Source organism: Talpa europaea (genome assembly GCF_964194135.1).
Source record: "Talpa europaea genome assembly, chromosome: 4".
Taxonomy (NCBI): Eukaryota; Metazoa; Chordata; class Mammalia; order Eulipotyphla; family Talpidae; genus Talpa; species Talpa europaea.
Genome location: NC_140070.1, coordinates 52,889,146 through 52,911,540, shown reverse-complemented (window position 1 = coordinate 52,911,540; position 22,395 = coordinate 52,889,146). Strand labels below are relative to the sequence as shown.

Genomic DNA, 22,395 nt, shown 5'->3' with positions numbered 1-22,395 from the left:
GAAGAAATACCTTTGAAGTGATAGTGTATTCATCTCAGTGCATCTGAGGAGATGCATGATGTTGGTTTGTCTGGATATTGGTGATTATTTGGTAGCTTTGATCACTTTGGCTACATTGATAGGTTTCTTCACTGTAAAATTTGAATTAATACATATTTTGTGGAGAGATGTTTTAAGGCTGTGTAAATGTCTTTTTTTTTTTCTTTACCAATCTTACCCACTGGTTTTAGCATCTATCAATGATTATTGACTAATGAGTTGTTTTTAAATAGGTGGCTTTTGAACCACATCATTCCTTTATATTTATCAGTTGGCATTGTATTGTAAAGAAGAACTTTCCTTTTATTGCTTATTTATATCAGTGTAGACTCCTGGATTATTATTTTATTCAATGGGTTTATGAGCTGTTACCGTCAGTATATATTTTGGTGCTCAGTTATCCCAAATTGTCCAATTGTAGGCCATTTAAGCTGGTTCCTGTATACTTTTGATACAGTCCCCTCATTTTCCAGCCTTACCTATTCTGATTTATCTTGGACATTTCTTGCCCCAGCCCTGGAAACTGCTGTTTCTCCAAAAAGCCCCCTTGCTCGTTCCGTGGCCTGTCTGAAGCAACATTTAGTGTTATATTTCAAAGCCCTGGCTCCATCACGTGGTAGCTGAGTTATTTGGTCATTTATACGTCTCTAAACCCCAATTTTTATCTGGAAAATGAAGATTACAGTGGGACATCCATCATAGTGTTATAAGGATTACTTAAATCTTTCACTGATGCACGTCACATAGTAAATGCATAGTAAATGCACGTCGCATAGTAAATATGATGTAAAGGTTGTCTGTTATTATTAATACATTTCTATTCTCCTTTTTCCCTTTTAACAGGATGTACTTTTGAAGAATTATTGAAGATGAAGTTTTTTTTATTTTTGTTTTTTTGTTTTTAATGGCTTTACAGAATTTTAAATCAAATACAATTTGACATGACGGCAAAAAATGTAAGTATTTGTAAATTTTAAATGTAAGTATTTTTGAAGTGATTTGCCCTGGTTCCTACACATATTTTCTTCACCATTGTGATTAACCAAATTGTCATTTATTTATAATTGGTTTTGTCTACGCAGTGTGACTTAGTAAACTTTCATGCTATTGCATATAGCACTCTAATGGGTGTGGTAATCTTATGTATTCCTGCCAAGTTTCTCCTTAACAGTTGCAAAAGTGCTATCTCCAGCAAGTTTCCTACCTTCCTCCTTTTTAGGGTACTACAATATGTTTGTTTTGGTACTTTGGTTTCTTGACCATATTGAGAAAGTCAGTGCTTCCCTTTTGGATTTACTCAGGGAAATGTGTATACTCAGATGTTGCTCAGAAGAAGCTCATTATCTTTCCAGAGATGAGTCCTGATGGGACATTGTTTTTCAGATGTTCTGGAGAAGTTACTCAGTTTTTACTCCCTTGCTTGATCTATTTCCTTTCAAGTTGCTTTCATATTGTTGAGCTGTGTCAGTGTGTACCTGACACTGGTTATGGTGAGGGATTGTGTGAAAAAGTAACCACTGAAATATATAAGGAAATCACTTACTGTTTTACTGTTCCAGATTATTATTTTGGAGTCTTCAAATATAGGTAACAGAAACCAGCTTAGGATACCTTAAGCAAAAAAAAAAAAAAAAGGGAATTTGTTATAAAGATACAGGTATGTCTCAAAGAATTCAAGAATAGAAAGATCTGGGTCCAAGGCCTTTAAATTTATCAGAAATTAAATCTTCATTTGGTTTCCATCTGTCATTCTGCTTGTCTTTTTTTTTAAGATTTATTTTTTATTTATTTATGCATACAAGAACTGGGGTCTTGGGCAGAGGTGTGGAGGACGAGGGGGTAAGAGGAGTCAGAGGCAGAGTGGGGAGCAGAATAAATGGATTTACTGACATACACTGCTGAGGGGAGCTGCAGGCAAGACGGGAGAGGTCTGCTCCACCACATGGGTTCGCTCCCTGGCTGGGGATCGAACTCATGGTGCAATGGCTGGCAATAGCTTGATAGTGCTGATACTTAACTCCTGCGCCACAGGAGAGGCCCATCTCTGCTTGTCTTGGTGCATCTGCTTCATTACTCTGCTTCTTTCTGCAAATCATCTTCCTCAGTTCTCTGGTGAACTTCTCTCAGTGCAGTAGAACTGGCCGGTTCATAGAGAGAGAGAAGGAAGGAGAGAGATAGCCTGCCAGATCCTGTCTGTCTGTGTTAGCTCTGGTTTCATACTCCTTGGTTAGGAACTCCATACTACTTGAGTTCGAGTGTGATACCCACTAGTGGTTTGGTTGGTTGTGACCAGGAGAAGCAAACGTTTTATTTCATTAAAACGGTCTCAGACAAATAGTTCCATATACTACCCGTTATACATCTAGAGAATAACATTTAAAAAAAAAAAAAACCCTTGTTACATTGTCTGTATTTTCCCATTATTAAACTTACATTAACTGCATTGCATTTAAGTGCATTAGTAGCTGTAAGCAAATCTAGATTTTGCTTCATTATCAATTAATTTTGTTAGGATAAATTATCAATAATCTGCTTTAATCTAAGACTCTTATATATGCTTATTAAAGTACCATTTGGGGAAAAGAAGACACCATATTTCAGCCTGTATATTGGGGATTCTCCTACAGAATATTATCTTGATTTTCTTTCCTGTAGAAAAAAAAAAGGTAAAAGTTATCTTGAGCAACAAGCTGGCTAACATTCAATTAGCAAGTATATCTTGGCTTGAAATGCACCTTGAATCAAATATAATCTTCCTAACCATATATACATTTGCTATATTAAAAGTTTGTTTTCCTGAAGTAACATAAAGCATTTGAACCAGTAGTAATTATACTTGGATTATTTTGGTTGTGTATTTTGAAGAAGTCGAACAGTGAGAAATATTTGTTTCTCCTACTGCTGCAACCTAAGGGAGAAGCATAAGTGACTCTAACCTGCTTCTCATGTCTTAAAGAGGTAAAGTCTCAGGCTGGCCTGAAGCACTGGGAAAGAATTGAAATAAGATGTTTGAAAATATCCAGCCATGGCCAGTTTTGTAGCCATTCTGCAAGAAATAGGAACATTTTTGTGTCTTTTAATATGTTTGTCAAGATACTTACTGAGAGGATTATACCAGTTTACCAGTTTACAATGCCATGAACAATTTCTTCTCTTCTCTCCCCTCCCAAATTTTCCCAGCAAATAGTTATGTCTGAAACTGTGCTAGGCTTCTGTCTGGGGCCTTGCAGTCCAGAGAGGGACATCAGTGAATACATGGATGATGTCAGGTAATGATGTTATGAAGAAGAATAAAGCAGGGTAAGAAGGAAGGGGCAGTGGTGGGACGAAGTAGGGCTCTTTCAAGTGGGTGTTCAGTAGAGTTATCTTCAGGGAAAGGACATGTTTAGAAAGAGAAATGCTCTTGAATCTCAACTCAAGATAGAGCCAGTCTTGTGGATATCTAGGGATGGAGCATTCCAGGTAGAGGCAGGAGAAAGTGTGGTTGTGCAGGGAACAGCAAGATGACCAGTTTACAGATGGAACAGACTCAGTAAGGGAGAGTGGTAGGAGATGATGTCAGAAAGAAAGCCGAAGCCAGATCCTGTGGTGCTTTGAAGGCTGGTGAAGAAGGGTGTGCATTTCAGATGTCAACAAGCAGCTTTTGGAGATTCTGTGGATAATTGCATGGCCTGAGTTAATGTTTTTTAACTTTGTTCTGCTGAGTGAGTAGACTGAAGAGAAGCACAGTTGAAGCAGGGTACTTATTTGTTACTTACCCAAGGTGTTCATACAACAGAGTATGTGATCTGGGCTAGGGTGTGATAATGGAGATGGCAAAAGTGACTGGATCTAGGATGTATCTGAGGGTCAGCCATGAGGGTTTAGATGTTAGGTAATTAGGGAAAAAGAGAAGACTTCGTTATTTGATTGGTGGGATTGGGTACATGGCTATGCCATTTGATTACAGAAGAGGAACTCTTGGGGAAGTAAAGGATTTTGTCGCCAATTCAAAAATTGTTTTGAACATACTAAAGTTGAGAGACCTAAAAACTTTCAGGTGGAGATACTGGCTCGGCTGACTATGCAGCTTGTGGAAAACTTAGGACTAGATACAACGATTTTAGAGTCATTTTCTATTAAATTATTTTAAAACAGTGGGAGTACGTGAGACTGTATAGTATGTATCTGGGTAGGAATGCATAAGGACCAAGGTCTGAGTACATTCTCCAACATCTGGGGAGGAGGAGTAGCAGTGAAGGAGGCTCAGTGAAGCCAAGTGAAAAAACATGTTTCAAGGAGGAGGAGGAGGAAGTGATTGTGTCCTGTGCCACTGAGAAGTGACTCTTAGTTATGGGAGAGATTACTCAGGAGTTGTGCAGGCATCATTAAACATATATTCAGATACTTGCATCTTTATTTTCTGTTTTTCATTTTGCATTTCTCTTAGAAGAACAGTTTTTGAATGAAGAGTTTGCTTTTGCTTTATGCATGCTGGCTTCTAGATCTCTTATGGTTGCAAGTGATAGGAACCCTGTTCAAAATAACTTAAGAAGAAAAGCAGAATGCATTGATTCGTATAACTGAAAAGTCTGGAGTACTCTGGTTTCAATCACATTTGGATTCAGGGGATCAAATTATGATGTGAAGACTCATTCGCCCTCATGCCATCTCTTGGGCATCTAGGGTAGAGTAATAGCCTATATTGGCCTTCCATAACACTGCAGAGTGAGAGAGGGAACTCTTCTTTTCTAGCGTTTATATTTCAAATTCCATGGAGGAACTTTGGTTCACCCTGCTTGGAAAAGCCAGTGTGGAGAAGGAAGTGGGTTTCTCACTCTTTCTTTCTTTCTCTCTCTCTCTCTCACTCCACACACACACACACACACACACACACACACACACACACACACAGTGTATATATGTATAGTATATGTAAACACTATATATATGTGTGTGTGTATATATATTTAGCTTAATCTCTGCAACATCATTTCAAATGGCTTCTCATATAGTTTTCTATATAGACCATAAAGTTACTTTCACTTTTTTAAACACTTTATTTGTTTTTGCTTACATAGCTCATATTCATGAGACAACACTTTTGAAACTACTGGCCCAACGGGTGTGTGGTGTTTCGGAGCTTTTTTTTCACTTTTTTTTTCCCCACTTTTTTTTTCCACTTTTTTTTTTTTAAGATTTATTTATTTATTTATACAAGCACTGGGTACAGTCAGAAGCTCGGGAGGGTGAGAGAATTCACCAGAGCCAGGGCGGGGAGCAGAGCAGGCAGAAGGACCGAAGTACACTGCTGAGGGGAGCAGCGGGCGGCAGGAGAGGTCTGTGCACCATGTGGGACCCTCACCCGGCAGCCAGGGATCGAACTGGCGCTGCAAAGCCTGCGGGCAGCTTTGCAACCCAGCGCTCAACCGCTGCGCCACCAGGGAGTCCCTGTTTTGGAGCTTTTGATTGGTATTGAGAAATTGCATTTCAGAAAGATCTTACTAATTTAGGGTTTCACCAGTAGTGTATGAGAGTGCTGTTTCCCTGAGTTTTCTTTTTAATCGTTACCAATCTAATCAACAGAAAATGGTATGAAGTTTTCTGGTGTTTATTTCTCTGATTACTAACTAGGTCTAACTGATAGTCTATATGTTATTGATCATTTGCATTTTTCTTCATAAATGGTCTATGTCAGTATTGAAGTGTTGAAAGCTACTGTCATTTGAATAACAATCACACTTTGCTGTTAACATGTTTGCATAATTATTTCATCTAAGGAGCTCTGAGTTTGTTGTATAGATAACTTTTGTCATCCCCACTTTGAGTGACTGTTCTAAGATTTCCTTGTTTATGAACAGTAAAACTTGACTTTGAATTTAGATCATCTCATTATAAATTGTTTTATTCTATTATATCAATATGAAATATTAACTGTCACTGAAATCTTAGTGCTGTTATAAGGGAATATGGTTTGATTTTTAAAAAGTGGGCTTGGATGATTTTTGTTCAACAAATACTTGGTGACAGTTTACAGTGTGCAACACAGCGTTTTGAAGATCCAGATGGAAACTTCCTTCAGAAAAAAATCTTACATAAAATTAGTTCACTTTTTCTCTTGTTTTGTGATGCTTTATAGCAAGATTCTTTTTATATAAATAAAATAGGAAAGAGTGCCTAATATTTTCAAACATCTTTCCTAGCCAATGTTTTTTACTCTCAAATAATCCACTTTTTCTTCTAGTCTTTAAGCTATAAAGTATTTATCATGCAGAAATTCTTGTTGCTGAAGTTTTAATTAAGTAAATTTTAGTAGTATTTATATAAACTCTAAGCACATACACCTCCCCTCCATTTATGAGATCATAAGTAGCACACAATATGGACTCAAAACTGACCTTTATCATTTCACAGTATAACTTGTTGATTTTTAAGGTGCAGGTGTACAGCTGCTTAAAAAGTTTCCAGATTCGTTTGCTCTTTCACTGTACAGAAGTTGAATATTAAGAGCAGGTGTTTAAACATAATAACCCAGCAACTGTGAACTCTCGGCTGTGAATATGTGGTTTTAGTTGAGGTTTTTGCCGTTATCTTCGCATAATAACAAAATGGTGTGAACCATTTTGCTTTTGAAGTTATTGTAATATGTGTACTAACTGGTCATATTGTATTATGCTTGGGATATATTAAAGATTGCCTTTGCCTTCTTTGCTTTCTTTTTATAATAGAACACTAATAAATTTTGTCTTCCTCTTTTTATAGCGGAAGAGTTTAAAAGAGAAATACTTGTTAGTAGTAATGCCACAGTGATCTTTTAGCATCTACAATTGAAACGTTTAACATTAATATTTGTAAACAGCTTTAGAGATCCATGTGGTAGTAATTTGCTGCAGATTTTCTTGCAAAGGATTTACTTTACTTCTGACAGACTAAACTAGGCAGTGTTAAGTATCTGCCATTATCTACATATAATAAAGAAGCTATGTTTAAAATGTCTGTCTCAGCTACTGTAATAGAATTTGAATATTAAATGCTTAGAAGTAGGTTAGCCTCATAATTACTTTTCCATGATATGAATAATATGCAGAACTATTTCTGGCAACATCTATCTTTTGAAAAAAAAAAAAACAGCTATTAGTGGAGCATTTTAATTGCCAAATAAATAAATAACTAGTTCTTACATTATGAAATTGTAAAGTTTCACATGAGTGCTTATAAAGAATATATGATGTTAAAGCAGTGATAGTTTAAAAACATGTGCACAGATAAAGCATTGTATAGCTTTGTGTTCTGTGAAACCTTTTAGCTTGTCAGTCGTTTGCAGGGATGTTTGAGGTGTCAGACTGACTTTAATGTTTCAAGATTACAAAGCTAGCAGGATTAATACAATCATATAACATTAAGAGTAGGGCCATTTATCAGATGCTTCTTGTGTGTCGAGTTTTCCAAAAATGGAGCTTTTTTCCCCTCCTGATGTTATAATAAATATTTAAAAATTCTGTTTGATGATAGTACCACATTCAACTTTATGATTCTAGATAGTCCAGTGTATATCACATTAAAGGAAATTAATTTTTAAAAAGTAAGTTTATAAATACACTTGCTGTGGATAGTCTCTGAAGCATACTAATAGTAATAAAGCATGGATTGAACTGAGTTGTATTTAATCATTCTAACAACCTGAATTGGTAAGTACTTCCAGACCTTCTGTTTTCAGATGAAGAGACTGCATTATAAAGAGCTTTTGAAACCTGACTGTGGCTACATACTTACCAGGCTTGATGAGCTGGAGTATTAGTCTAAGCAGTAGGACTTGAGGCCAATGAACCTCACCTCTGGGTGGTAGTATTAATAATCTTGATTCATTACATGTCATAATGTTAAATAACATTGTAGACAGTGATGTGAACACTAAAAATTAAGGGCAGGAATTCTGGTGTATCAGTTGTTTACTCCACAGCTACTACATTACTCGCTTTCAAAAAAAAAAAAAAACACCAGTAAAATCTGTAGATCTCAATTCTGCTCCTAAGTAACATTATTTTAATTTTTATCTTAACCTGGACAATTCATTTTTTCCTATTTCAAGCAATGTGGTAACTCCTATCATTGATATAATTAATTCCCTTTTATGTGGCTATGTATACTGTTTAATATGGACAGTTGGTAGAAGGTATAAAATCGCTTATAAGTGATCACATAATAGTTAATGTCCTATTTTTTAATTTTTTATACTCTTCAGGTTGGTTTGACATCTACAAATGCAGAACTAAGGGGATTTACAGATCAGAATCTCAGTCCAACAAAAGGTAAGGACAGTTGAATAAAATTTATCTGTGTTAAAGAAATTGCTAAACTAGAAAAAAAAATTTTCTGCATTGAGTGTATCATAAAAGTCATATGAAAGGTGAAGAATAAAAGGGAATGAAAATGTGGGGGGGGGGTAGGGAGAGAGAGATGCTAAATCTTCACTGAGATCTCTTAGGCCATCCTTGATCAAAATCCTATTGCAATTAAACTATTTAAGCTTTCTTCTTGATTTTCTTGTTTGAGAGCCCTACTTCCTAGTGGTTTAACCTATAGAATGAAATTATCTATCTGTCTGTCCATCCATCCAACTACCCACCCATCCATCCTTCCTGTGTCAGTATATGTTCTTGTATCAGAAATCTGACCTGTCAATATAAAAACTTAGGCGGGATGCTGGCAACATCTTTCAGTATGGATGTTTCAACAGTCTTTTTGGCGTGTAGAGATAGTATACTGAAATTTTTAGTGTTGAAAGGACATGATGTCTGGGGGTGAGCTTCAAAATAATCTGCTGCGGGAAGAAAAGTAAAGTGGGTGACTTTATAGTTAAAATTGTCTTTGAGTTGATTAATTGATTTAGCTGGGTGATAACTATATGGGATTTCATTATTTCTTTCTCTCTTTGGTGTGAAATTTTCCATTATAAAAAAGTTGGAACAAAATGTATGTCATTACAATGTAAATAACTTTGAGAGAAGTATCAGCTTCCTTAAAGGGTTTATGTGTAAGGTGAGAAAAATGTTCTAGAGAGATGGCTAGATACCTGTATCTCAGTGTAAAAACATGTAGCTTAGTAGTAATAAAAGTTTGTAGAATTATTCTGAGAATATAGTGTGTTTTATGAAACAATGAAAGACATTTCCAGCCTTCATGTTTCTGGTTTTCCCAAATTTTTTTGTTGTTGTAAAATACACAAAACATAAAATTTACCACTTTAACCAGTTTTTAGTGTATGTAATTGAGTGCTATTAAGTATATTCATATTAAGCAACCATCATCCCGTATAACTCTTTTCATCTTGCAAAACTAGTACTCTCTACCCATTTAACAGTAGCTCCCTATTCCCTTGTCCACTAAAGTCCTGGCAACCATCATTCTAATTTCTGTCTCTGATTTTGCCTAATGTAGGTACCTTATAGACGTGAAATCATATGGTATTTTTCTTTTTACAACTGACTTATTTCGCAAAGCAGAGTTCTCCAAGTTGTAACATATGACTGTCAGAATTTCCTTCCTCTTTAAGGCTGAGTAATACTCCTGTGTGAGTCTGTGTGTGTGTTTTTATCACATCTTGCTTATCCATGCATTTGTCTATGGACACTCAGGTTGCTTCCCTCCTATATAGCTGTTGTGAATAATGCCGCTGTGAACATGAGACGATAAATATTTCTTTATACTCTGCTTTTCGTTATTTTAGGTATATACCTGTAACTACCATATGGTAGTTCTATTTTAATTTTTTGAGGCGCTGCCATTCTTATTTCCATAGCAGCTATACCATTTAACATTCCCACCAACAATATACAAGGGTTCCAGTTTTTTCACATCCTTACTTGTTATTTTTTTTCTGTATGTTTTAAATAGTGGACATCCTCATAGATATGAGATGGTATCACATTGTAGTTTTAATTTGCATTTTCCTATAATTAGTAATGGTGTGCATTTTTTTAATGTGCTTATTGTCCATTTACATTATCTTCTTAGGAGAAATGTCCACTCAAGACCTTTACTCTTCTCAATTTTTTTTCACATCACGGCATATGTAGAATGTGATAGCATGTATAGAATGCACTGGGGCTAAACAAAGGAGGCTGCTGAAGGTCAGAGGTTAGATAACCAGGAACTCCAGCTGCCCTGGGCTACTCCTGGCTGCTCCAAAGACTGAGGTGATTGGCATCTTTGTACCCCTCTCCCCCCATAATCTATTTATAACATGAAGTTCGTAGTTTTCCACTCTAATAAAATGTAACGTTCAGGTCAGGAGAAGGAACCAGGATCTTCAGGCTTGGGAGATATGGAAAGCTACAGTGCTAAGTAGTGAGGCTGAAATGATTGAGTGATTCAACCATCTTGAAAATAAGAAGGTAGCAAGTCATCATGGGGAAAGCAACATGGAATAACCTTCAAATGCAGAAGACAAAAGAAAATGAGGGTTTAGGTGAGGGAGATTTATGGTACATTAGGTAACTGAAAGGTAGGAAAAATAGTCAAAAGAAATCAGCCAGGAAGGTATGTTAATAAAACCATGTTTAGTTATTGAGTAAACCTTCTTGGTTTAACTTTATAGAACAAATGAAAGAGAATCATTTATGAGGCAAGAACTAGAGAAGTAGATTTTAGCGAAAGCTATTTGTTTAAAAAAGAAATTGTTACTCTTCTTTGAACTGATGTCTTGTGGCCCCCGAAGAACTACAGGTTATGTGAACCAACAGGATTTGGAAAGAGGTTTCTTATTAATTAATTTTCATTGGTGAAACTTAGTTAATCTTTATTACAGTTGACTATTGTTTTCAAAGTAAGATGTAGGAAAGTATTTCACGTAATTGAAGTATTTATGTAGTGATATTATAGAAAGTTTTAAAAATTAGCAAAAAATTCTACCATCCTAACTCTTCTTTTTTTGTGTATTTCTTTTCATTTATTTTATATAGAGATATATATTTATTGTTTTACATATACTTTTCTTTTTTGATCAAATACAAAAAATACTTTTCTATGTCTTGACAGTCTTCATAAAAGCCATTATTACAGCTTCATACTATTCTGTTGTGTTTATGAATCACAATTAAAAAACATTTTGCCATTTTCTGTTTTGGGGGGTGCTGGACTTCAGAGTATAAACACATTGAGCTAAATACACTACACCATGCATTTCCATTTTCTTGTTGATAAACAGCTGTCTTTTTATTGACTTTATGTGTGTATATATTTATATACATGATATATATTTGATATTGAACATAAGCATGATATTGGGCATCATAATGAATATCTCTGGTCACCTAATTTTTAAAGATTTATTTATTTATGCATTCAAGAGCTGGGGTACAGGCCAGAGGTGTGGGGGATGAGAGGTTTCACCAGAGATAGAGCAGGGAACAGAATAGGCAGACCGACCAAAGTACACCTGCCATGAGACTGAGAAAAGCTTCATAGGTTGCATCTTAACCCCTTATGCCACCAGGGAGGCTCCTAATCACCCAAATTTTTTCCCCTTTTATTTATTTTCTTAAGATGAATGTTCAGAAGTACAGTTACTTGGTCATTCCCTTGCTCAAAACCTTTTTAACAGCTTCCTATTTTAGTCACTAGAAAGCCTCAAACTCTTTACTACAAAATCCTACATTATGCTCCTGCGTGTATGTTCATCCTTATTTCTGTCACCTTATTTGAACCCGCTATGCTTCAGCCACATTGATATTTCTTTTAGGAAGTCAGCTGGAACTACTGTGAAGTTTTAAAAAAAGGGTTGATTTCTTTTGGCCATATAAACTTTTAAGAGTACATTAGGGAAGTAATCAAAATATAAGAAAATAACCCATAATTCTTTATCTTTGGCTTTTAGCATTTGATTATAATGTTCTTATATGTTGTTTTCTTAGTATTTATTCTTTGGGTTCACTGAATTTCTAAGGATTTTTTTTTACCAAATTGAGAAAGTTTTGACTTTGTGAATTTTTTCCTACGTCTTGTTTTGCTTTCATTTTGAAATTCCAATGGGATATAAGTTAGATCTTTTTTTATTGTTCTGTGGTTCCCAAAGTTCTCTTCATTTTTTTCCCCCATCTTCTGTGCTCTTCAAGTTGAAATTTTCTGTTAATTTATGTTCGAGTTTACTTATTTTTATTCTGCTGTTAATCCTACCCAGTAATTTTTATTTTAGATACTGCATTTTTCAGTTAAGTTACATTTTCTACTGAAATGTCCTCTCTTTTTGTTCATTGAGACACTTTTCTGTAATTCCTAAGTATAATTATAATAGCTGCTTTAAAATCCTTCTCTTGGTTCCAACATGTTGCTCATCTCAAGGTCAAATTCATTGATTGCCATTTCCCTAGAAAATGGGTCATGGTCTCTTGTTTCTTCATGTATCACCTAATTCTGAACATATCCCAGACTTTGTGAATATGTCATCATGGCCCTGGACTTTTTTATTTTCTCTCAAAGTGTTGTTCTTTTTGTTCTTGTGGGCACTTAATTCACTGAATTGTGACTACAAATTCTGTCTTCTTGTGGTTAAATGGAAATTGAAATCTTAATTTAGTTTTCAAATGTTTTAACTCAATTATGATGCTTACAGTCTGACCTGCGAATCTATGGTTCAGGCATCAAAGACTTACACCAAGTTTATTTATAGAATCCGGGGTTTCCCCTGTCTAGGTCTCTTTTTCTCTCAACAACCCCCACCCCTACAACAATGCTGTTTATCATAAACTGTTATTTAGTTTACTCCAGTAAGATTTTTTTTTTCCTATGAGAGTTTTTAGCACCCTGCATAGTATAGACTGCTGTCTCCCTTTGGTGAAAAGCCATAAGAAACGGGAATCTCACCTGGCTAAACAAATGTGATTCTGTGGGTTTCTCTCCATAGCTTTCAGATTATTTTTCGTGATTTATCCAGATTTTAAAGTTGTTACTGGCCTTCAATTGGCTAAATATACCTAGATCACAAGGACAAAGGTTGTAAGAGGGTGGAGTTCTTTCTGAGAAAAATTAGGAGCCAATTACTAGAAGAGGGAGGAATGGGTAGATATCAGGAGGGGAAAAAGTTCATACATCTGTAAGTCTGTAACAAGACCTTTGTCTTCTAATCTATGAAACAGGAAGACTACCCCATCCCCTCCAACCCCCCCCCACCCCAGCCTTGTGAGACATAAAGGAGATTATGAAAGGGAAGCTCTTTGCAGCCATAGAAAAACCATGTGGGTACAAAGTCTGGTGCTTACATGAGCCCCAGAATCACCTTTTCTGTTCCCTTTGAGGCCATAAAAAAATTGAAACTTTTATTCAACAAAGAACACCTAATGTAGAGTTAAAGCATTAGACACAGATTGGGAAAATACATACAAAAGAAAGGAGTATTCTTCAGAATTTATACTTCTAATTCCTACAAATCAGTAAGAAAAAGTTAATGATCAAAAAGAAAAATGGGTGGAGACTGACCATTTCCAGAGGAGAGCATGCTGGCAGTGAAAAGAGGCCTCAAGGACACAAAAAATTGAAGGAATGAGCTTCAAAACAACATGACCAGTTCAGTCCTGTCAGACTGGTGGATTAAAGACTTTCCACTCTAAAGACTGGGAAGGCGGGAAGCATGGAGCACTTACATGTGCACCTAGGTGTGCACTTACAAGCACAGATAAATCAGGACGGCCGCTTTGGAGGGAGATATAGAAACCCTTTAACCAAGTCAGGAAATTTGTGAGCAAGCAGTTTTACACAGGCTTCCAACATTATGGCATTCCAAGTGGGTCTAGACGCTGATTCTTATCCCAGTTACTCCCACTGCATAACCAGGAAAAGAAAAGCTAGGATACACGTTTTCTTGTGCAGCTGTGGTCTGTTCCTCTGAAGTCCTTGGCTGTGTAGTATTAATAGCAGCAGAGAAAGCCCTATGCCTACCCTCAGTTTAGGTTTGAGAAGGATCTTCATGTCTCCCTTCCCATCTGGTCCTGTGTGCCAGACCCATAAGCCCAAGAGTATTGAAATCCCTTAGCTAACGTCTGAGAAAGGGGAAAAAAGAAAAGAAAAGAAAAAAAGGTTGTTAGAGTGTTGGTTCAGTAGAAGGTAAATGGTGTTACCAGAAGTAGAGCAAGAAAATAATTATAAACAATTTTTTGTGATAACCATTTATCAATAATAAATGGAGACAATCTAAGTGTCTAAGTGTAATGGGAGAATAAGTAGGATATAATGTTTCTGCTCAACTGGAATATTATATAGCTATTAAAATACTTAGATATAACAATAATCATGGGGGAAATATTTAAAGCAAAAGGCAAGGTAAAAACAAAATATAGGAATTTATAAATAGTATAATGGTAGCTTCTCAACCTTCAATCTGAGATTAATTAGGAGATATGTGTAAGTTTGTGCTCAGTAAAATACAGAAATTATTTTATTTTATTTTTTTAAAAGATTTATTTATGCATACAAGAACTGGGGTACAGTCCAGAGGTGTGGGGGGGTGAGAGGCTTCACCAGAGACAGAGTGGAAAACAAAACAGGCAGATTGACTGAAATACACTGCTGAGGGGAGCAGCGGGTGAGTCAGGAGAGATCTGCTGCACCATGTGGTTATCTCCCTGGCCGGGGATTGAACTCGTGCTGCAGTGGTGCGGCTAGCATCATAGGTTGCATCTTAACCCCTTGCGCCACCAGGGATGCCCCAGAAATCATTTTAAAGTGTTACTGAAATAATAGTAGTTTGGCTATATTTCCCTCAGTCAACATTCTAAAACTATGACTTGCTACATAACTCTGCAGTTTTACAATTATCACAGAACATTTTTCAAACTTGAAAATAATAGTAACAAAATATTATGATTACAACTATGTAAAACCAAAACTGTACAGAAAAAAAAATGGAAGAAAACATGTTGTCTGGTTTTGTCCATTAGAGAACCAGTGATTTTTCCCCCTTAGTACTTTTCTCATTTCTCTTTTTTTTTAAAGATTTTTTTTTTAATTTATACAAGAACTGGGGTATAGGCCAGAGATGTGGGAGGGTGAGAGGTTTTACCAGAGACAGAGTGGGGAGCAGAACAGGCAGATGGACCGAAAACACTGCTGAGGGTAGCAGCGGGCAAGGCAGGAGAGGTCTGCTGCACCATGTGGATATCTCCCTGGCCGGCTGGGAATTGAACCCCCACTGCAGAGGTGTAGAGGCTGCAGACAGCTTCAAGGCGCTGCACTCAACCCACTGCACCACCCGAGAGGCCCACTTTTCTCATTTCTCTTTGAGTTTTATAATGAGCACATATTATTTCTATATTAAGAGAGGAGAAAATTAACAAAAAAACTTCCCTTGCCACTGACCATCGCTGAAGGTAAGGACAAGGGAGGGTGGAAATGGTTAAATTTTTAAAAGCTCTTCATGTTATAAGCATATAACCCCTCCTCTACTTCCTACCTCTCAAGGACTGTTGCTGAAAACCTCAAAGAGCTCCAGCTCCTTCAACCAGATCAGCTCTATTTTGTATTCGGATTCCATGTAAGATTTTATTTGGAGAAAGGGTCTTACTGTTAAAACAGAGAGCAAGTGGGAAACCTGTACCCATTATTCACGTAGTCACTCAATGATGGTCCTAGCTATCCACCTTGATTAGCATCTTCCCTTTTATACCAGACATCCAGCCAGCCATGAACTCTGCTTTTTAAATATTATTCATATTTCTTATTTCTTTTCTCTCCCCCCTGCTACTGGTTCTCGTTGCTCTTATTCCTTTTCAGCAGGATTTCGTAGTGACTTCTGAGCATTTATACCCTTTCCAGAATTGCTTCCCTTTCTAATTTTGTCTCTGTTGCCAAATTTTCTTTCTGATGGTGTCACTTCCTTTACCTGCTCCAGAAGTCCTAGTCTCATTTGTATTATGAACTATGACTAATAAATTTATTTAGATCTCTGCTATATTAGCTCTTTCTCTTGTGCTTTGTTCCCTGGCCCACCCCATTTAATTGTATCCCCTCCTATTTCATTCTCTGCCTTTTGACCTGTTGTATATTTTTTCATAGCACTTATTACTCTGCAGTATTATATCTGCATGTTTGTAATCTTTCTTTTTTTTTTAAAGATTTATTTTTTTTATGTGTAGAAGAACTGGGGTACAGGCCTAAGGTTTGAAGGGTGAGAGGATTCACCAGAGACAGAGTGGGGAACAGAACAGGCAGACTGAGTAAAATACACTGCTGAGGGGAGCAGTGGGAGAGATAGGAGAGGTCTGCTGTGCCATGTGGGTGGCTCCCTGGCCGGCTGGGACTCGAACTCGTGCTGCAGAGGCTGCAGATTGCTTCATAATGCTGTGCTTAACCCCTTGCACCACCAGGGAGACCCTGTAATCTTTCTTACTTTCAACTTTGATTCACTCTGCTGCCCAGTGTGGTCTTGCTTTTAACTCCATTCATTCACTGAATCAGCTCTTAATCTTTATCTTTCTGTGTTTTGTTCATTAACATTTGACACAGTTGACATCTCCTTTTTAAAAAACAAACTTAGTTTTAGAACAGTTTTAGGTTTAAAAATTACAGAGATAGTACAAAAGTTCTCACAAACCCTCACTCCATTTCCCCTATTATTGTCCTACATTAGTTTAGTACTTTTTTTTTTTTTTACAATTAATGAGCCAGTATAACTAATAGGGGTCCTTATATTTTATTCAGATTTCCTTAGTTTAGCTAATGTCCTCCTGCACCAAGAGAGCCTTCAGGCCACCACAATACATTGCATGGATCCTTAGCCTCCTTTCGATTGTGATAGTGTCTCAGACTTCCATGTTTTTGATAACCTAAAAGTTTTGAGGTATGCTGGCTAGGTATTTTGCAGACCGCCCTAAATTAAGATTTTTCTGATGTTTTTCTCATGATTAGACTGGGATTATGGATGTTTGAGAGAAAGACCTCAAAGATAAAATACCATTTTCGTCATAGCATACCAAAGGTACATACTGTCAACATTACTTATCATTCTTGCTGTGAACCTTGATCACCTGGCTGGGAAGTATTTATCTAGTTACTTTACTGTAAAGTGACTCTTGCCCCTCCCCCTCTTCCATACCATGTCTTTGGAAAGAAGTTATTATGTGGAACCCACATTTGGGGAACAGAGAGTCTGCTTTACTTCCTTGCAGGGGGGAAATCTACATACTTTGTTTAGAATTTTTGTGCACCCTAGATTTGTCTCTTCTCCCCTATTTATTTAGTCAGTCCTTTTTATCAGTATGGACTCATGAATAATTTGTACTCTGGGTTATTGCCGAATGTTACTCTACTCTTTTGCTTAAATTGTTAAAACTATGGCCTTTGGTAGCTTTCCTTTGTTTTTTGGTGTCACTTTGATAAATCACCTTTGTTCTGGGTTTTTGTTTCAGAACTTTTTTACTTTTTAGCACTACAAGGTGCTGCAGTTTCCTTTTACATATTTCTTGCTACTCCTCGTAGCAGACATTTTCTAAACAGGCCTGACTCCTTTTAATGAGAGTGTTATGGGAAACCAGGGGATAGGTGCTAGGTGAGTTCAGTGCTGCTGGGGTGGTATGTTTTTGAATCACTGTTTTTGTGTGTGCGTGTGTCTGTAATACCACACTTTCAAAAACTTTCATGGAAAACAGTATACAATGTAACAGTTAAGAACAGGGTTGTGGAGGACTAGGTTGTAATCTTGGTTGTACTTCTTACGTCCAACCAAATGTGTCAATCTGAGAAAATTAATATCATTAAAACAGAATGTCATAATCACAGATTATAATTGTGATTTGTGCCATAGGATGTATAAGGCATATTTAATGAGGTGCACATAAATTATTTAGTATAACACCAAGCATATAGTAAGTATTCATTAAGTGCTTACTCCTTTTCCTCATTAATATTTCATCTTTTCAACTCTTCCCTTTAAATCTACTCTGCTAGCTCTTTGTTTTCTAAATGTCAGTGTTCTATGGGGTTTTGTCTTAGGTTTTCTGCTCACCTTCTATAGTCTTTCTAGACAGTTTCATCTTTTCTCATTGCTTTAGTTATCATCTACTTTGTATATGCATGAATTTCAAATCTGGATCTCTAGCACAAACCTTTGTCCTGAGTTTTTGTATATCCAACTGCTTATTGAAATCTTCATTGGAATAACTTACCAACATCTCAGACCCAGACTGTTCAGAAATAAAGTGGGATTTCAGACTCTCAAAACCTGTTTGCCCCTAATTTTGCTGAGTGATAGTACCAGCCACCTTTTGCCCATATTCAGAGACTGAATCATCATGTTTGACTCCTTTTATTTTCCCTCTACTTTTAATCAAATCATTTATGAGACTTGTTGATTCCACCTCCTAAATCTTAGCCCTCCCCACCTGTTTTCTCTATCTTCACTGCTACTAGCTGAGTTCAGACCACTATAAACCATTTCTTGGATTTCTGCAGCTGGTTTATTGACATCCAGATTCTATTCTTTCTCTTGCATTCGCTGTACTATAGCTACTTTCTTTTTCGTAAACACATCTTAAGTCTTCCAGTTAAAAGAACATTTCAGGGCCTCCCCGGGGGCGCAGCGGTTGAGCGCTGGGTTGCGAAGCTGCCCGCGGCCTCTGCGGCGCCGGTTCAATCCCCGGCTGCTCCCCTTCCACCGGAGGAGGGTCCCACATGGCGCGCAGACCTCTCCTCCCGCCCGCTGCTCCCCTCAGCAGTGTACTTCGGTCCTTCTGCCTGCTCTGCTCCCCGCTCTGGCTCTGGTGAATTCTCTCACCCTCCCGGGCTTCTGACTGTACCCAGTGCATGTATAAACAAAACAAACAAACAAACAAACAAACAAATAAGTAAATAAAAAAAAAACATGCCTCTATTAAAAAAAATAAAAATAAAAAAAAATAAAAGAACATTTCAAATAATTCCTTATTGCCTTCAAGAGAAAGTCCAAACTCCAACTTAAAAGATCCTTCATGATATAATTCTTGCTTTCATTTTTTAGCCTTATCTCGAACACCAATATTTCTGTCACATTTTCCCCCTCCTCCTTTTCTATGTGCCCTTTTCCATATCTGGAAGGCACAGACACCATCTTCCTTGCTGACACCATCTTCCATTACACTCCTGATATAGGTACATTTCACCATTGTAATTTCTTTTGATTCATCATGTCTGAGTTTAGGTCTTACTTCTGCTTGGCACATAAACCTCTAATACTCTGCTTTTCACTGTTGTAGTACTTATCACACTGTACTTTAATTACTGGTTTTACTTATTGGTCCCCTCCTGATCCTTTGAAGTCAGAAACTTTGTTATATTTTTCATTGTGCCTCTAGGACAGGTATTCAAAGTATTTATCCCATAATATCTACCTCCAAATAAGGACTTTGTGAAAGAATGTATGTCCTTCCTTCTATCTATATAATTCCTTTGGCCACTGGGCAAGTTCCTATATTCTCTTTAAAATCTAGCTGACCACAAATTCCTCTACACTAACATACCTTGTTTAATTGCACTTTTTCATTGCATTGTGCAGATATCAAGGTTTGATAGGTGACACACTTCTAGACATCGTTTGGGTATGCAATTCCAACAGTGAGGGAAACAAAGCAAAAATAAACAAACAGATCTACATCAAACTAGAAAACTGTGTACCACAAAGAAACCAGTGCAAAAACAAAAATGGTAGCCTATGCATTGGGAGAAGATATTTTCACATACAAGTCTGACAAGGGGTTGATTTCCATAATATGTAAAGAATTCCTGTAACGCAACACAACAACAACAAAACAATCAAAAAGTGGGCAAAAGACATAAATAGATCCTTCTCCAAAGAGGGCATTCAGATGACTTACAAGCACATGAAAAAATATTGCATATCATTTATTATAAGGGAAATACAAATCAGAACCAAATGAGACTACCTCACCTCTATGAGAATGGCCTATATAAAAAAGACTGGAAACAGCAAATGTTGGTGAACATGTGGAGGAAAGGGAACACTCATGCACTGCTGCTTGGTGCAACCTCTATGGGAAACAATAGGGAGGTTTCTTAAAAAACTAAAAATGGAAATACTGTATGATCCAATAATACCACTGCTTGCTATTTACCCAGAGAATATGAAAACACTAATACAAAAACATGTATACACTGCTATGTTCATAGCAGCATTACTCATAATAGCCAAGTCAATCTACATATCATCAACAGACATCTAGAAAAGAAATTGTAGGATATATATGCAATAGAATACTGTTCAGCTATTCAAAAAAATGAAATGATTCCTTTGGGGACAAAATGGGTGGATCTTGAGGTGATTTTGCAAGGTTTTACTCATTTGTGGAATATAAATAACCAAAGAAAACAAATTGGCAAAGCACAGCAAAAATAATTCCTAGACTCTATGAGAAATGTACTGGCTACCTGAGGGTATGGGGAATGGAAGGTGATTGACACTGGAGCATTGATATAGGGTGAGAGTATATGTATACATATGGAAATGTCAGGTTGTACTCCAGAACTGTACAGTTATGTGAGTGATTGGCAAATCAATGAAATTTGAGGAAAAAAACAAATTGAAGTTTGTCATAAGGGCTGAAGAAGTTGATTGACACCACATTTCCAACATCTGCTTACTTCATGTCTCTGTGTCGCACTTTGATAATTCTCATATTTCCAACTTTTTCATTATTACTACATCTGTTACAGTGATTTGTAATCAGCAGTCTTTGGTATTACAGTTGTAACTTTTGGGGAACCACAAACCATGTCCATATAAGATGGTAAATCAGTAAGCGTAGTGTGTTCTGACAATTCCATTGACCAGCTATTCCCTTATCTCTCCTTCTTTTCCGACATCCCTCTTCCCTGAAACATAGCAATAAAGGAATTAGGCTAATTAATAACACTACAATAGCCTCAAAGTGTTCAAGTGAAAAAAAGAGTTATACGGTTCTCACTTTAAATCAAAAGCTAGAAATGGTCATGTTAATGAGGAAGGCATTCAGAAGCTAAGATGGGCCAAAAGCTAGGCCTCTTGCACCAAACAGTGAGCCATACTGTGAAGGCAAAGGGATAGTTCTTGCAGGAAATTATAAGTACTACTCCATTAAAGACACAAATGATAAGAAAACAACACAGAATTATTGCTGAAATGGAGAAAGTTTTAGTGGTTTGGGTAGAAGATCAGACTTCTACCCAATGTTCCCTTCGACCTAAACCTAAATCCAGAGTAAATCCCTAACTCTCTTCAATTCTCTGAAGGCTGAGAGAGGTGAGAAAGCTACACAAGAAAAATTTGAAGCTAGCAGAGGTTGGTTCGTGAGATTTAAGGGAAAAAGTCATCTCCATAACATGAAAGTGCAAGATGACGCAGTGAGTGCTGATGTCCAAGTTATAGCCAGTTATCTAGAAAATCCAACTGAGACAATTGCTGAAGGTGGCTACATTAAGCAACAGTTTTTCATTGCATACCAGTCTTATATTAGAAGAAGATGCCATCTAGGACTTTCATAGCTAGAGAGAAGTCAATACCTGGCCACAGAGCTTCAAAGGACAAGTGACTCTTCTTAGAGGCTAATGCAGCTGGCAACTTTAAGTTGAAGCCAATACTTGTTTACCATTCTGAAAATCCTAGTTCCCTTGAGAATTATGCTAAACCTACTCTGCTTGTGCTCTATAAATAGAGCAACAAAGCCTAGATTATAGTACATCTGTTCACAGCATGATTTTGCTGAATATTTAAACCCACTCACTGAGACCACTGTTTAGTAAAAAAGATTACTTTCAAAATATTACTGCTCATTGACAATGTACCTGATCACTCAGGAGCTGTGACTGAGATGTGCAAGGAGATGAATGTGGCTTTCATGTCTGCTAACACAGTGTCCATTCTGTGGATCAAGGAGTAATGTTAACTTTCAAGCCTTATTTAAGTAATACATTTCATAAGGCTGTAACTGCCATACATAGTGATTCTTCTATGGATCTGGGCAAAGTCAATTGAAAATCATCTGGAAAGGAGTCACCATTCTACATACTTACATAAACATTTATGATTCATAAAAGGAGATCAAATTATCAGTATTAAAAACAGTTAGGGGGCTTCCCTGGTGGTGCAGGGATTAAAGACAATGCTACCAAAAAAAAAAAAAAAAGCGCTATCAAGCTACCGCCACCCACTGCAGCTGGAGTTCCATCCCCGGCCTGCCAGGGAGAAACCCATGTGGCACAGCGACCTCTCCTGTCTAGCCTGCTGCTCCCCTCAGCACTGTATTTCAGTGGCTCTGCCTGTTCTGCTCCCCACTTTCTCTGGTGAATCCTCTCACACCCCCCCCCTTGCACCTCTGGCTTACACCCTAGTTCTTGTATGCATAAATAAATAAATAAATCTTT

At 37.0% G+C, this 22,395-nt stretch overlaps 1 protein-coding gene across 4 annotated transcripts in view; it reads left to right on the top strand.

The window, feature by feature from the left end:
* Positions 1 to 977: 977 nt before the first annotated feature.
* Positions 978 to 22,395, top strand: part of TFDP2 (transcription factor Dp-2) — a gene marked incomplete at both ends in the record, with an annotated part of 125,723 nt that continues 104,305 nt past the window's right edge. For 2 of the 4 annotated variants that reach the window (XM_084232416.1, XM_084232415.1), the window contains one exon: positions 8,267 to 8,327. Coding sequence is in view for 1 of the 4 variants with exons in the window: in XM_084232414.1 (XP_084088540.1) it covers positions 981 to 995; positions 8,261 to 8,327 (82 nt within the window). Of the gene's footprint in view, positions 996 to 8,260; positions 8,328 to 22,395 lie in introns of those variants that run through there. The other 2 variants (XM_084232414.1, XM_084232413.1) reach the window with 2 other exon arrangements.